The sequence below is a fragment of the Gobius niger genome (assembly GCF_951799975.1).
Source record: "Gobius niger genome assembly, chromosome: 8".
In the NCBI taxonomy this organism is placed as follows: Eukaryota; Metazoa; Chordata; class Actinopteri; order Gobiiformes; family Gobiidae; genus Gobius; species Gobius niger.
The window spans coordinates 19,883,350-19,896,507 of NC_136859.1; the positions used below are offsets into that span (position 1 = coordinate 19,883,350).

Below are 13,158 nucleotides of genomic sequence, written 5' to 3' on the forward strand. Positions count from 1 at the left end.
TAGTAAAGTCAATGGCATCATACAAAGCCAAATACTCCACCTAGTGGACCAATAATGAACTGTAGTGTTTTTAGAAAAGATGAGAAATGGTGCAATATTGTATTTTCAAAAAATGTTCGGCAAAGAAAGAAGTTATTTGTACAACGTGATCTACAATAGCTAATGCCATTTGCTGCTACTCATTATAAATTAATTCACTGGTATTTTTTCCATATACAAGATTTATTTAAATATATTTCATTAACTTAACAAAAACAAGAGTACAAATGGTTGTCTTAGTGCATCTTGCATGTAGTCATTGGACATACAGTACAGGTAGGTTTTATGTAGTAAGTAGTTGGAGCATGATGATAGGCATGAGTCACAGTCAAAACAAAATCTCACAGGCAGCATTTTAAGGCCATGTTTTAAATTATTATGCTATAAAATAAAACCGCGCATTTGCTGTTGCTGGTTTTAGTCCACTGATGTAAGACTTGCACTGTGCCAGATGCGAATGTGCTGTTTTAATAACAGAAGAAGGCAATGCTAATACATTCCCATCATATTTTCTGCCTGATACAAAATGACTTGCATTTCCATCGAAAGCAGCTGCAATTTACTAAAATAGTGCGCTTCCAAACTACATCATATCCCTATGTTCTACCATGCAAACATATCATCTACAGCTTGTGCCTCTCAAAACAAAAAATAACCACCAGGTGCAACGTAGTCATCTGAACTCCACTCCAGTGTCTGACAAATCGAGGCATTTTTCAAAGTAGAGGTTAAGGAAGTTTGTTTGCATATTTTACAGTAACTTTCTATGTTGTGCATATAGCAGGAAATGTGAAATTACGCATTTTCAGTAAATTGTTATGTTCAATATATGTTACAACCATTAAATAAAATGTTTCTCTGAACTTTGGCCAACAAGTGCACAAACTACATCTTTCCGACATCCTATGAAGTCTAGTCAGGTCAGGTAGTTTCCCCTGTTCACAAACAATAAAAAATATGTATAGTTATTATGCTGAAGGCAACACATATACACCAATATGCTGAAGGTAACAATAAGGAGTATCCAGTACATTTAAGGTTGAGAAATAATCATGTTAAGAGAGAGAGGCAGAAAGGAAAAGTTACCAGAGTTAATGAAAGTCACATAGAGGTACATTTTCTCTTTCAGAGTTTTGAATAATCCACTCAATAGCATCCCAACCCTACAAATATACAGAGAAACACAAGGTTTACAGAGAAGGAGAAGAGCAGCAATCAAAAAGTGTCAAGACATGCAAAGATTATGTAAAAAATGTGCTTCAGAGAATGAACTGTGGGAAATAGATTTAATGTAAAATAAGCACAAGAACGATGACACATAGAAATGTGCATTACCTTTCTTGCGTTGGCTGTCATTCTTCGGGCCATCATACTCTCCAAATAACTACTTAAGCTGACTCCCTTCACTGTGATGATGGCCTCTTGAGTCAGGACAGTACTGAGAAGAGAGGGTCAATGCAATCTCAACATTAGATTATTATTCAGTTCTTACACATCAGTGCATGCTTAAATGATCAGTACTTACACATCTGGGTTTTCAGGGTGTGGCTGGTAGACTAGTCTTTCATCAACTGAGATGAGGTTGGTAAGAGTAATCTGGGCAACAAAATGGCAAATGTTAAACTGGAGAGTTTGGTGAAGCAATGGCAGAGTGCTCGAGGATGTCCACTTACATTTGTTGAACAAAGCTCCATCTTTTTCTCCTCTGGATCAACTATGGAATGTTCTTTAACATATGTCTGGGTGTGATTGGTGCCAAGGATCTACATATCAAATAAGACAAATGATACAGGGAACTTCATTTCAATAATCTCAATAATCTCAATAATCTCAATAATCTCAATAATCTCAATAATAATTGTGGGCTTTTTAATTGTCGTGGCAGTAACAGCACCTGGTTTGGAGTTTAGAGGAGTCAGCTTTTTGTTTTGTTCTGTCCTATTTTTTCGTTTTGTGTCAAATGGTAATGGAGTGAAAATCTATTGATTTTAAGTCGAGGTTTAAGTATAACCTCTATCTTGGCTATGTTCATATTAGTAAAAGACAATATTTATTTATTTTTAAAATATATTAATATGAGGAAGAAAAAGTGTTGTCCTAATGGAACTCACTTGTTACGGTAGGACAGTAACGCCCCGTTAATCAGAAAAGGTTCATGTAATCAGATTCAATTAGGTAACACTTTATTTTACAGTACCTTGATACATTGTACCTAACTAAATTTAGTACAATGTAATATGCTCTGTAACAAACTGTAATAACTTGTACCTATGGGCTAGATACACAATGGAATAACTTGTATTAGTACTTTGTAGGTATATAATGTAATAGAGTACGACACCCTTAGGGTTAGGGCTTATGGTTAGGGTTAAGGTTTTGTCTTCTTACATTATGTACCTACAAACCACTACTACATATTATTCCATTGTGTATTCAACCCATATGTACAAGTTATTACACATTGTTACAGAGCACATTACATTGTACTAAATTTAGTTAGGTACAATGTATCAAGGTACTGTATAATAAAGTGTTACCCATAGATCCTAAATAGGTCTATCAAATATAAAGAGTGAAAGAACAAGCACAGAAATACAGTAGGACAGGGGCTCCGGTCGTGAGGAGCCACTGAGGAGGGGGGTTATTTAAAAAAAAAAAGTTAAGTTAAAACTAATGAATTTTTAATAACATATTTTGCCATTTACACCCAATATATCTTTGTGAAATACATTTTTAAAATGATATATTGCAAAAATGTCTTTACCTTTCAAATTGTTCAATTCCAGATTTTTGGGGGTCACAACGTGCTACGCTAAGGTACCCCGGCAGTCGGCCACCAACAACTGTGAAAGGGCTTTTAACCTCTTAACCCCCACCTGAACCAAGCCCCTTATCTCCAGTTTGGCTTTTTGAAGCTTCGTGAAAAGTGTTAAGTAGCGACAAAATTGTGGCAAAAACGAGACGAAAAAGTGACACAAACGAGACGAAAATGAGATGAAAACAAGGATGAAAACACAACAAAAAAGCGGCAAAGAAGGCCTTAGCTTTCAAATGAGGTGTTACATTGGTCTTGAGACTGTAAGCTCCAGTCGAGAAGCTTTTAGATTTGGGTAAAGCCGAACTGGAGATTTGTGCTCTGTTCAAGTGGGGGGCTTGAGAGGTTGGCCCTTAAGGAGATCACTCACCGCGCGCACTATACTGGGCAGTCCCCACTCAGTGCTGAGGAGTCTATGGCTGTGAAGGCGCCCCCTGCAGTCCAAACCGCGGTCCAGCACGTCCACTCCAGTCACATTCGGGTTCATGGGGTTGGGGTACTTCCTCATTGCCGCTTTGACCACAGCTTCCCAAGGGTAACTGCGTAAGGAAAGAAACGCATCATCTGATTGGTAGAATTTATTAAGTGTCTGTTTGTGTGAGAGGAACCAGGCCATCTCTTAGTAAAATCTCAAACCTTCCATAGTGAGGGACGGACCTGAAATTATGTTCCGTGCTCCAAATCTTCATAATTGAAACATTTGTCGGTCGGAGCTGTCTTCTTAAACGACGTTCTCACGCAAAATCTCCGACTCCTTCAACCTAAACTAGCTACATCCATTTATTGCACCCCTATGGTCTCTTGTAGCACATCACGACCAGCAACTTACGGCCAGAGAAAGCGCATCGCTGTTTCATTGTCCATACTAACTGGCCTACATAGGTCCGGTCCTGCAGTGGCTCTGTCAGTGAGGTGATGCAAATTCAAAGGAAGATCACGGACATTTTAGAAAGAAAAGAAGCCGGTGCACCAACGAAGCCAACATGGACAAGTGTGAACAAAGCACTGCAGACATATCCGTGCAATGTTTCACAATAAAGTCGCCATGGTAACCGAAATTGTATCATACAAGACCATAGACCAATATCTGAACAGTAAAGCTTTGCTTGTTTGATTGCATAGATTGCACTCATCTTAAATTAAAAATGAAATAAGCAATTGAAGGCTTATTCTGAAGGTTTTACTCAGTCATTCGGTTATTAACAAAACTGCCATCTGCGCCGCTCGCATCTGCCATTGCGCATGCGCGTAGCATCTTCCTCTCATCCAAGAAGCGGCACCGCGTAAAGTTGCAAGGCAGACAGAGGGAAGCAGGAAATGTGCAGAATGCAATGTAGGATTAATGTTCAATAATATAGCCAACATGGGGAAATTAATAAGATTAGGCCAAATAAAGTGTATGCCAAACAGATTGTAGCATAAACCTGATTTCAGAGGATTAGGAGGAATCCATTCAAACGGACAGTAGCAGATGATGACAACAATAAAACAAATGCTACGGTGTCAGTAGTAGGCAAAAATGGATTCGAGCAACTTCGGAATTAATGGACAGCAGCAATTTATCTCCCCACTGTGCGCTGGAGACGTCGGTTTAAACTTTTACTTTGAAAGGCCAAATGGGAAAGACAGAGCTGCGCTGTGTTCGCTTGTCGGCGCTTCGGAGGCGGATCCGAGCGCGCAGGCTGGAGCAGACGCGCAGTGAAGGCGATGCTCCCCTAAAGAGGAACTCGCCCATCACCGTTTATTCACGGGTTCCTCTACTCATACGCGCCGCAAGCTAAGCCGTCAATTTATATAGATAGTGTGCTTTGTGCGTTTTAAGGCTAGATAGTTCAGATTCGCACACCTTTCACTGAATGCCATCTTACACGGATTTCTCTCAACAGCGATAAGGTAAGTCTACGCACGCATCCTCAGGCATTGAAAAGGAAACATTTCACTTTCACCAATGCATCAGAGGATTTCTTATTTGATGTCGCACGATGTGGTTATGGCGTATTTATATTGTTTTGCGCATACTAATGCAATCATTTCCCATTAAAGGGCAAGTGTTAATTTGTTGAAGGAGGTGTTGAAGGCCTTGAGAGTACCGCAGAAACACGGGCCATAATGTTTATAGGCTACCGAAATGCTCTTTTTCTTTCTTTCTTTTTTGGTCGCAAAAAAATGAAAACGATGATCTTCAGAATATAGACATGTCGTTGTGGGCGATGTGTTGATGTTGTTAAAGAGAGGAGTTCTTGTGGGACCATGGCAGATGCTGCAGCAGCGCTTGATCTCCTCCAGGCTGGACCAGAGAAGGGAGGGAGGAGGGGGGCATGTTTTAGGATCATTAAGTAACACACCGTTGCCTAGCCGTTCATGCGTAAACCGTGCTTTCCGTATGGGATAACCCATTTTATTCAAGTGGGCCACCAGAAAATCCCAACAGTGTAATATCTACTGACTGGTGATCGTGCTACAGTCTGAAATCTGCTGACACATGCGCTCTGGCGGCCGGGTCTCCCTGCCTTTGTGCGCAATGAAGCCTTAAGCCCGTCCATCAGGCCTCGTGGGGCCGCAGACGCCTATACTCACACGCGCCTTCTGTTGACCTGACCTGTTTCCGGTCGGGCCTCATCAACAGTTTTTAAAGGTCAAAGGATAATGTTGATAATGTTATACACTCATATTGAAGCGTATTTTAATGTACATACTATATTTCTTTCCAGGTGTTTGCCACAAACATGGAGATTGTAACACATCTGATCAATGACACTATAGAGTTCTACAAATGGACACTGACCATTGCAGGTAAGTGTTACAGTGTTGCAGGTAAGTGTTAGAGAATTAACAATGGTGTTCGAGAGGATTGATGAAGAATAGGCAGCAGTCTGGATGTCTCATACAGGAGAAATTTATTTAGCATCAGTACAGGACCTGGAGACAAGACCTCAAGACATTGCGCTAGTCCTACCATTCAAGTCTGTCTATGCTTCCACAGAAAAGGGATAAATACCCTCTCGAGCGCCATGCTGATACGCAAGCAAGTCGTTCAGTGGCTGAGAGTGGGCGCTTGAGCACCACAGTCAAGGCTATGACAGAGACAGTACGACTTTACAGCTTGACCCAGTATGATAAATAGTGATTTAATGTTGTCCTCTAACAGCAAGCATTGTATGTCTTTTTGGATATGGCAACCAACTGCACGTATCTTTCTGATGAGAAAGTAATTCATCACTCACTGCAACTCATCCTATAAAAAAATCGGTTCAGTTGGTCATTTGACCGGCTGTAAAAGAACGATTTCTCTGACTCACATGAACATCTGCTCCACAGACAAGCGCGTGGAGAAATGGCCTTTGATGGACAACCCCCTGCCCACACTGGCCATCAGCACCTCCTACCTGCTGTTCCTGTGGCTTGGGCCCAAATACATGAAGAACAGAGAGCCTTTCCAGCTTCGCAAAACCCTCATTGTCTACAATTTCAGCATGGTCTTTCTCAACTTTTTCATATTTAAAGAGGTAATTTCGACACACTGCGATCACTTAATTAGTATTAAACATGAACGATCTAACATTCAACATGGTTTTTTTATGCCTGTTTTCATTTCTAGTTGTTCATGGCAGCACGGTCAGCAGGCTACAGTTACATCTGTCAGTCAGTCAATTACTCGGAGGACCCCAATGAAGTCAGGGTGGGTTTTCTTCTGTGCATTTGTTCAATATATGACTACATTTTAGCATTTGGTAGTAATGGTAATTTCATTGTTGACAGAAAGAAAGTATATTTCATAGTGGTTTTAGAATCATGCTCTCTTGCACATTCTTTGGATCCTTGCCCTGTTATCAGAAAACAGAGGGTGGAGGGTGTACCGTTTCATTCCTTCCCACTGCTCCATGACGTATGCTAATGTTAACTAACCTTACATGTAGAGCTATCAGATTTCACTGTTAAAAGACACAACACAAAATAAAGAGGTAATAGAGGTAAAATATTATAGATGTTATACAGATTCTACTTCTATTTAAATCTAAATAGAAGTGAAATTCCAAATGAAAGGACAAATCAAACAAGAACATAAGATGGAACGTCAAATTGAGGGACAAATCAAAGAATAGCACAAGAATAACATTGCAAATATAGCCACTCAATTTTCTTTTGCAATGTTATGACATCACACGGATAAGCTCTGCAGTCGTCTAATACATTTTTCTTATTTCTCCCCCATGTCCAACACCGTTAAAACAGGTGGCAGCAGCTCTGTGGTGGTACTTTGTCTCTAAAGGCGTCGAGTACCTAGACACAGTGTTTTTTATTCTCAGAAAAAAGTTCAACCAGGTGACCTTCCTGCATGTGTACCACCACTGCTCTATGTTTACTCTGTGGTGGATTGGCATCAAATGGGTGGCAGGCGGACAGTGTGAGTATTTTATTTTACGGTGGGATTTGGTTAGTGCCCAGTTATATTAAATGGTAAATGGTCTCAACTTAAAAAGCGCTTTTCCACCTACATTAGGCTCTCGTGCTCATTGGGTAGATCTGAATGCTTTATGCCCGAGTCTGACACTCCAGGGCACTTTTGGCCACTTTGGGGCAAAGGGGCGCAGAGAGTAGAGCAAGTTGTCTTGTGACTGGAGGGTTGGCGGTTCGAATGGTGTGTCCTTGGGCATGACAATTCACCCACTTTGCCTCCAGTGTCTGACACTGGTGTATGAATGAGAGTGTGACTGGGGGAGGGGTTCCTTGATGCTGCTTTGAGTGCCGAACGTACAGAGACATCTTCAATGAAGGTCCTTGAGTCATGTACTGAGGTGGGTAGACTAGCCAAAATATTTACCCAAGTAAGAGTTACGTTACTTTGAAATAAGTAAATTATTATAATTATAATTATAATAAGTAAATATTTACTCAAGTAAAAAAGTACTTGGAGATAATGTTACTCGAGTACTGAGTAACTGTTTGAGTGAAAAAGTCTGAAGGCCATAAATTGTGTGAAACAAAAAAAATTCAGTGGAAATCATAATATTTACAAAGAAAATTCCAGAAAATGGCATGAAAATACAGAAAAACAAAACAATTCTAAAGAACAAGGTGCACAAGATGATCTACATCTATTTTATATTTCAAAATTAAGCATTTGCCGCTTAAATATTTACTTACAATGGAAAAAGTACCAATTATTTTTACTCAAGTAAGAGTACAGATTCTTAGATAAGTAGAAGTAAAAAGCATCATATGATAAAACTACTCGAAGAAGTACAATTTATTCAAAAGGTTACTCAGAGACATGTACTTGAGTAAATGTAACTGAGTAGCTACTCCCCGCCTCTGCTAATGTAGGTAGAAAAGCGCTATATGCATATATATAAAAGGACAACATAAAAGATGGATATGGCCAAGGCCTGTCTTATTTGTGTTGTAAAAAATATAGTAACAGAGCATTTTCTTTTAATGAGTCGTAATTTTGCTACATTTTCCTAATTGTCACACGCTTGCATTTTCAGCATTTTTTGGTGCACACATGAATGCCGCTATCCATGTTCTTATGTATTTGTACTATGGACTGGCCTCTTGTGGACCTAAGATCCAGAAGTATCTCTGGTGGAAGAAGTACTTGACCATCATTCAAATGGTAAAAATTGCTTTTAACGTTTAGCATATTAAAACATTTACCACACGTTATGATTTACACCGCTTTGCTTTTCTCGCTACAGATCCAATTTCACGTAACAATCGGTCACACCGCCCTGTCCCTGTATGTCAACTGCGACTTCCCTCACTGGATGCACTACTCCTTGATTTGCTACGCCATCACTTTTATCATCCTGTTTGGTAACTTCTACTACCAGACCTACCGCCGGCAGCAACCAAAACGTGACGCAGTCTCCTCCAAATCCAGCAAGGCCCTCTCCAATGGGACTCTCAATGGACTCAGCAAGGCCTCAAACGGAGCCACCGCATCAGGCAACAAGGAGGAGAAGGTTCAGGAGAACTCAGGGAGAAGAAAGAGGAAAGGAAGGGCTAAGCGTGATTAGGGAGACAGGTTGGGTTTTGTAGGTTGAAAAACAAAATTATGAGGACTATCTCCGTTGATTTGACGCCTAACGGTTATGTTTTCAGGCCGTGATCATGATTTGATAAAAAGAAGAAGAATGAGTTATGAGATAAGTTCACACTGCAAGGTTGGTCAATACTGCAATCATTTATAGTGTGATTTCCGGTGCCAAGAAAATGTACATTCAAGTCAGCAAGTCACAAGTGCAAGGAGAGGTGATATCAGACCTGCTTTAAAACCTGTAAAGTACAGTTGTTACTTACCTACGATGCTGTATTGAGATAGGAATACATAAACCGCACAAATAGTTTAGTTTGATTTTTTTCCCCCTCCATTTGTTTACTGATATATAACTGATAAAGTGTACAGCTATATTCTAGCCATCTAACAAGATGTCATTCATGCTTAAATAAAGTTTACAATGTTTTTAAGATATTCTACTAGAGAAGCTGAACGTTATAAGATGGAGAAGAATACTTGCGTAGATGGAACGTCCTTTTCAGATCCGATGTATCTGAGACATTTTCTAAGCAGAAAGTTGAAGCAGGTTTTCTATATAGCCCTTGTATGTTTGTCAAATGTGTTTGTCATGAAGTCATTGTAATCCCTCATTCGTTCAACTACAGTAGACTTGTCAATAGTGTGTCTTTTCTATGCTGGTGTCACTGTCTTAAATGCTGGTAAAATACTGTACGCAGAACAAATAAGAGACTAATATCTTATCAGTTTTGTTTATTTTCATTATCCTGAGCTGGCTTGAATGTGAGTTTATGAAATGTGAGTTTATCAAAGGATGAACTGTACAAATATCATGATTAATTTAACATGTTGATCATTAAATTCCCAGAAATCCATTGTTAAACCCTTGCTTGTTGTGACTCAATATGAGCAAATGCAGCTTCATGCCATATGTTAGATTTATGTTTCTTGTAATTTTTAAGTGATTGTATTTATTACCATAGTGTAAATATATGTTCATACAGCCTACACTGCTCTTTGTCTGTTAAATTTGGGTTTGTACATAAATGTGCTATTTTGTATACTGTGCGTTTGGGAATGTCCCCATGTTGCCATGAGTTTGGGCCTTTAATTACTTACAATGCTTCTGTCTTTTTTCAGTAAGATATCTTTAATCTTTGATTTAATTAATAAAACTGAATGCCTGTAAATACATTTCTTTTTAGTTGTGGAAAAGTTACTCTGCAACAATTTAAATCTTCCAAGTAAAAGGATGGATGTCTTCCTTTAATATCTCCTTTAATATCAATGTTCCCACAGGTTTCTGCTGAGGCTAAGGTGATCTCAAAGACAATCCATGTTTGTAATCTAATATCTATTACAAATGTTGGGGCGGAAATGCCACTTATTGCCTCCTTTCAATTATTCTCTTCGAAAACATTTTGTTTGGCTCTTCAACAAGACACTTCAGGGTCAATAAGGTTTAAGAAAAGGGAGACATCCAGCTATTTTTTAGCCAGGACTTGACCGTACCTCTCTGGCGTCATATTATGTGAATCAGCCCTGACCATTAGACTGCTGGCTGCGCTGCCTCCTGCAAATTCTGGATCACTGGTCATTTTTACATAGTTACATTTATGTGCCTAAAAGAATTGAAGAAACTGAATTTTGTTCAGCTTGGTTTTTTGACTATGTTAGAGAGTTAGACTTTGGGAGGCCACCATAGTCTCTTCTAGTACTGTAATGGAAAGCATTCATATTTATGTAGTATGTAGATATTTCCTAGAGGTAGCAGTGGTTAACGTCCTTGTTTTTTTAATGACATTTGATGGTACAAATGCTGTTGTACTAACAGAAGATGTATTTTAATTGTTGCTGCACCTACAAAGTTGATTTCTTACACTAGATGGCGTTATTGTCACTTAAAGCACTAACCAAAGAGCACCAAATGATGACACAAAACAATCCAGATGATGCTGAATCAACATTACCATGGCTAAATATGAGCTGCACTTCTCTGTTTCACCATGACTTGGGTTACGCTGTATGAATCAACATTTCTTTGCATGTGAATACTTTACTATTCACCATTATCAGTTATTAATATAATCCTAATCCCATGTGAAATCCTGTAATTTTGGAGATTATGGACAAAGGTTTCTATGGAAACAATATACAGCAGCTCTGCCTCCCCCACCCTTGCAGGCCCCACCCACTTTCTCCCGGTCACCCCCACCTCCAGCATATTCCCCTACTATAAACTATTTAAGAGGCCTTCAGTGCATGTGGTGGGTGGTTGAATGCTTGTGTAATAGTACAGACATTGAGAACACTACACTATTATAATCTATGTGTGTGCAACTCCTGCAGAGTTTACGAGTGGGCAGCCTCCAAGAAGAGGAGTGGGCTGTCACATGGCGGAGGCTTGTGTTGTTTTTCTACCGGTGAATTTCACAACAGGGCAACTGAAAACCATAAACGCTGTGAACCTGGTTTTGATAAAAGTTACAGATATATAATAGTTATGAGGGCTTTGTTTCACATCTTGGGCTTCATAACCCATAAACAAGAATATATGGCATGAATCCAATAGAACTCAAGTACACAGGAACCTAATAAGCAAATAGGCATGTAGGCTCAACAAATAGGCCAACACTCTTTGTATCAATTCACTTTTTCACCATTTCAGAGCAACATATTTGGATCCTATTAGGCAACATTACTTTTGGTGGTGGGAGGAAGAAAGACTGCCAAGAACACCCACTGCAACACACAGAGGATTTGCAGACTTCACTCACGGGTCAACACTGACCAGCTGTGGGGCAAACTCCCAAAAATATTGCTAAGACACAGGAGAATTATGCTTATAATGAAGGAGAGACAGCTAAAGAACATTTCACACTACTGGTCTAATGCACTGTATCCCCATCTGAACAGCAAAGCTAAGTAGGCCTTGTCAGAAGTATGAAGCAAGAGTCTGGCATATATACTGTTTCCAGGAGACAGGAGGTTTCTCAATCCTGAACAAATTGCTCTTTAAACATAGAATATGAGATCACTCAGTATAGGCATACATTTGGTACTGAGCTGAGTTGACAATAATCAGACATCTGCCCAAATGCTATTAATGTTGTGAAAGACACGGAGCGTATAAACTAAAAGGAAATGACTCTTTGAAATGAACAAAGGGGCTATATTTAGGTGAATGTCAATCAAGGACACTTTCGTAGTCTCACCACTGCTAGTCTGTCCTTATCCATTGAGCTTCATTGCCAAAGCAAGGGGGGATTTAATTTGATTTTTAGTTTATTTGATTTACCAAGAATCCCTCATGATCAAATATTATAAACGAGTGCAAACCTATCAGTTTTGAAACACTTTCTTGTTCGGCCGGTTATGTTTTTTGCACGGTCCATAATGGCATGTCAATAAGGCCTACATCTGCCAGCTTAATGCATGTAAATGATTGAACGGTCCTCGGGGCATAAGGAGAAGGTTTGTTGGGGGGATGTGGAGAATCTATATTAAATGTATGCAGGCTCGCAGTGCACCTCCCCAAACATCTGCTATCTCATTCAAAGCAAATGGATCATGGTTCCTGGCCAAAGCTCCATGAATGGCCTCTCAACTCCTGCTGTGCAATCTAATAGTGATTACAATATGGAAGAGGATTGATCTGAATGTATCCAGATATTTCAATATAGACATTAGGTATAAGCCAGCTGTGGGAAAAATGAAAGAAGAAAGTAAAGACCCAGCTGATCAAAGTGACAAAAAAGACAGGACTGATCCAGGTCCTTAGAAATAAAGTATGACGTGAAAGAATTGCATTTAATTTTACATACAGTATATTGTTTTTTAGTCAAATGTATCACCATCAACCTACTTTCCTGTCGAGATTAGATTCAATTCTACTTAAATTTGATCTCAGTCTTGTGCTTGGTGCAGAATCTTTTGCAAACAAGCATGTGTTCGACAATAATATTCTGCCTGCAGGTTGTATGTGCTTATCAGTCTAAGGGAGCAACTGGAAGATGGCCAAGTATTAAAAGCCCTAAACGGCTGGTTAGATCTGATGCATCCAGCGCAATAGCCTGACCCTTTTGGAAAATATTTCAAAGTCAATCTGGGCCTGGTTCCAAGACAAAAAAATAATGACTGTGATAAAATCCCCATCAGAATATGATTTGAAAAGCCATTTTTGAATATTTTTTCTTGCAAAATGTTAGTTACTTTGCGACTACACGTTCTTTAGTACAGAAAAATGGCGAGATGAGAGTAGTATCATCAATCCTAAATGTCTACA

The 13,158-nt window shown here is 39.4% G+C and overlaps 2 protein-coding genes across 3 annotated transcripts; one reads left to right on the plus strand and one right to left on the minus strand.

Moving 5' to 3' along the window:
* Positions 1 to 845: 845 nt before the first annotated feature.
* prelid3a (PRELI domain containing 3A) lies at positions 846 to 3,854 on the minus strand. The gene is made up of 7 exons (XM_079561455.1): positions 3,512 to 3,854; positions 3,225 to 3,393; positions 1,713 to 1,802; positions 1,565 to 1,635; positions 1,375 to 1,477; positions 1,126 to 1,202; positions 846 to 974 (listed from the first exon to the last, which is right to left on the minus strand). Exons 1-6 carry the CDS (start codon positions 3,541 to 3,543, stop codon positions 1,131 to 1,133), a joined length of 537 nt encoding a protein of 178 aa, XP_079417581.1. The 5' UTR covers positions 3,544 to 3,854; the 3' UTR covers positions 846 to 974; positions 1,126 to 1,130.
* A 784-nt stretch (positions 3,855 to 4,638) lies between these two features.
* elovl4a (ELOVL fatty acid elongase 4a) lies at positions 4,639 to 10,067 on the plus strand. 2 transcript variants are annotated; one of them, XM_079562135.1, is made up of 8 exons: positions 4,639 to 4,747; positions 5,566 to 5,647; positions 6,173 to 6,360; positions 6,453 to 6,533; positions 7,088 to 7,259; positions 8,344 to 8,471; positions 8,554 to 8,882; positions 8,960 to 10,067. In XM_079562135.1, exons 2-7 carry the CDS (start codon positions 5,581 to 5,583, stop codon positions 8,872 to 8,874), a joined length of 957 nt encoding a protein of 318 aa, XP_079418261.1. In that variant the 5' UTR covers positions 4,639 to 4,747; positions 5,566 to 5,580; the 3' UTR covers positions 8,875 to 8,882; positions 8,960 to 10,067. The 2 variants fall into 2 exon arrangements, with proteins under 2 accessions (XP_079418261.1, XP_079418260.1); XM_079562134.1 differs by having other exon boundaries at positions 8,554 to 10,067.
* The last annotated feature ends 3,091 nt before the right edge of the window (positions 10,068 to 13,158 follow it).

Bases quoted from the DNA above. Each gene is read 5' to 3' on its own strand.
- elovl4a (XM_079562134.1), top strand. From the start codon at position 5,581: ATGGAGATTGTAACACATCTGATCAATGACACTATAGAGTTCTACAAA. The intron at 6,361-6,452 runs GTAATTTCGACA...TTTCATTTCTAG, and splicing joins ACTTTTTCATATTTAAAGAG to TTGTTCATGGCAGCACGGTC. The intron at 8,472-8,553 runs GTAAAAATTGCT...TTCTCGCTACAG, and splicing joins ACTTGACCATCATTCAAATG to ATCCAATTTCACGTAACAAT.
- prelid3a (XM_079561455.1), bottom strand. From the start codon at position 3,543: ATGAAGATTTGGAGCACGGAACATAATTTCAG. The intron at 1,803-3,224 runs GTGAGTGATCTC...TTTGATATGTAG, and splicing joins TGCCCAGTATAGTGCGCGCG to ATCCTTGGCACCAATCACAC. The intron at 1,478-1,564 runs GTAAGTACTGAT...CTCTCTTCTCAG, and splicing joins CACCCTGAAAACCCAGATGT to TACTGTCCTGACTCAAGAGG.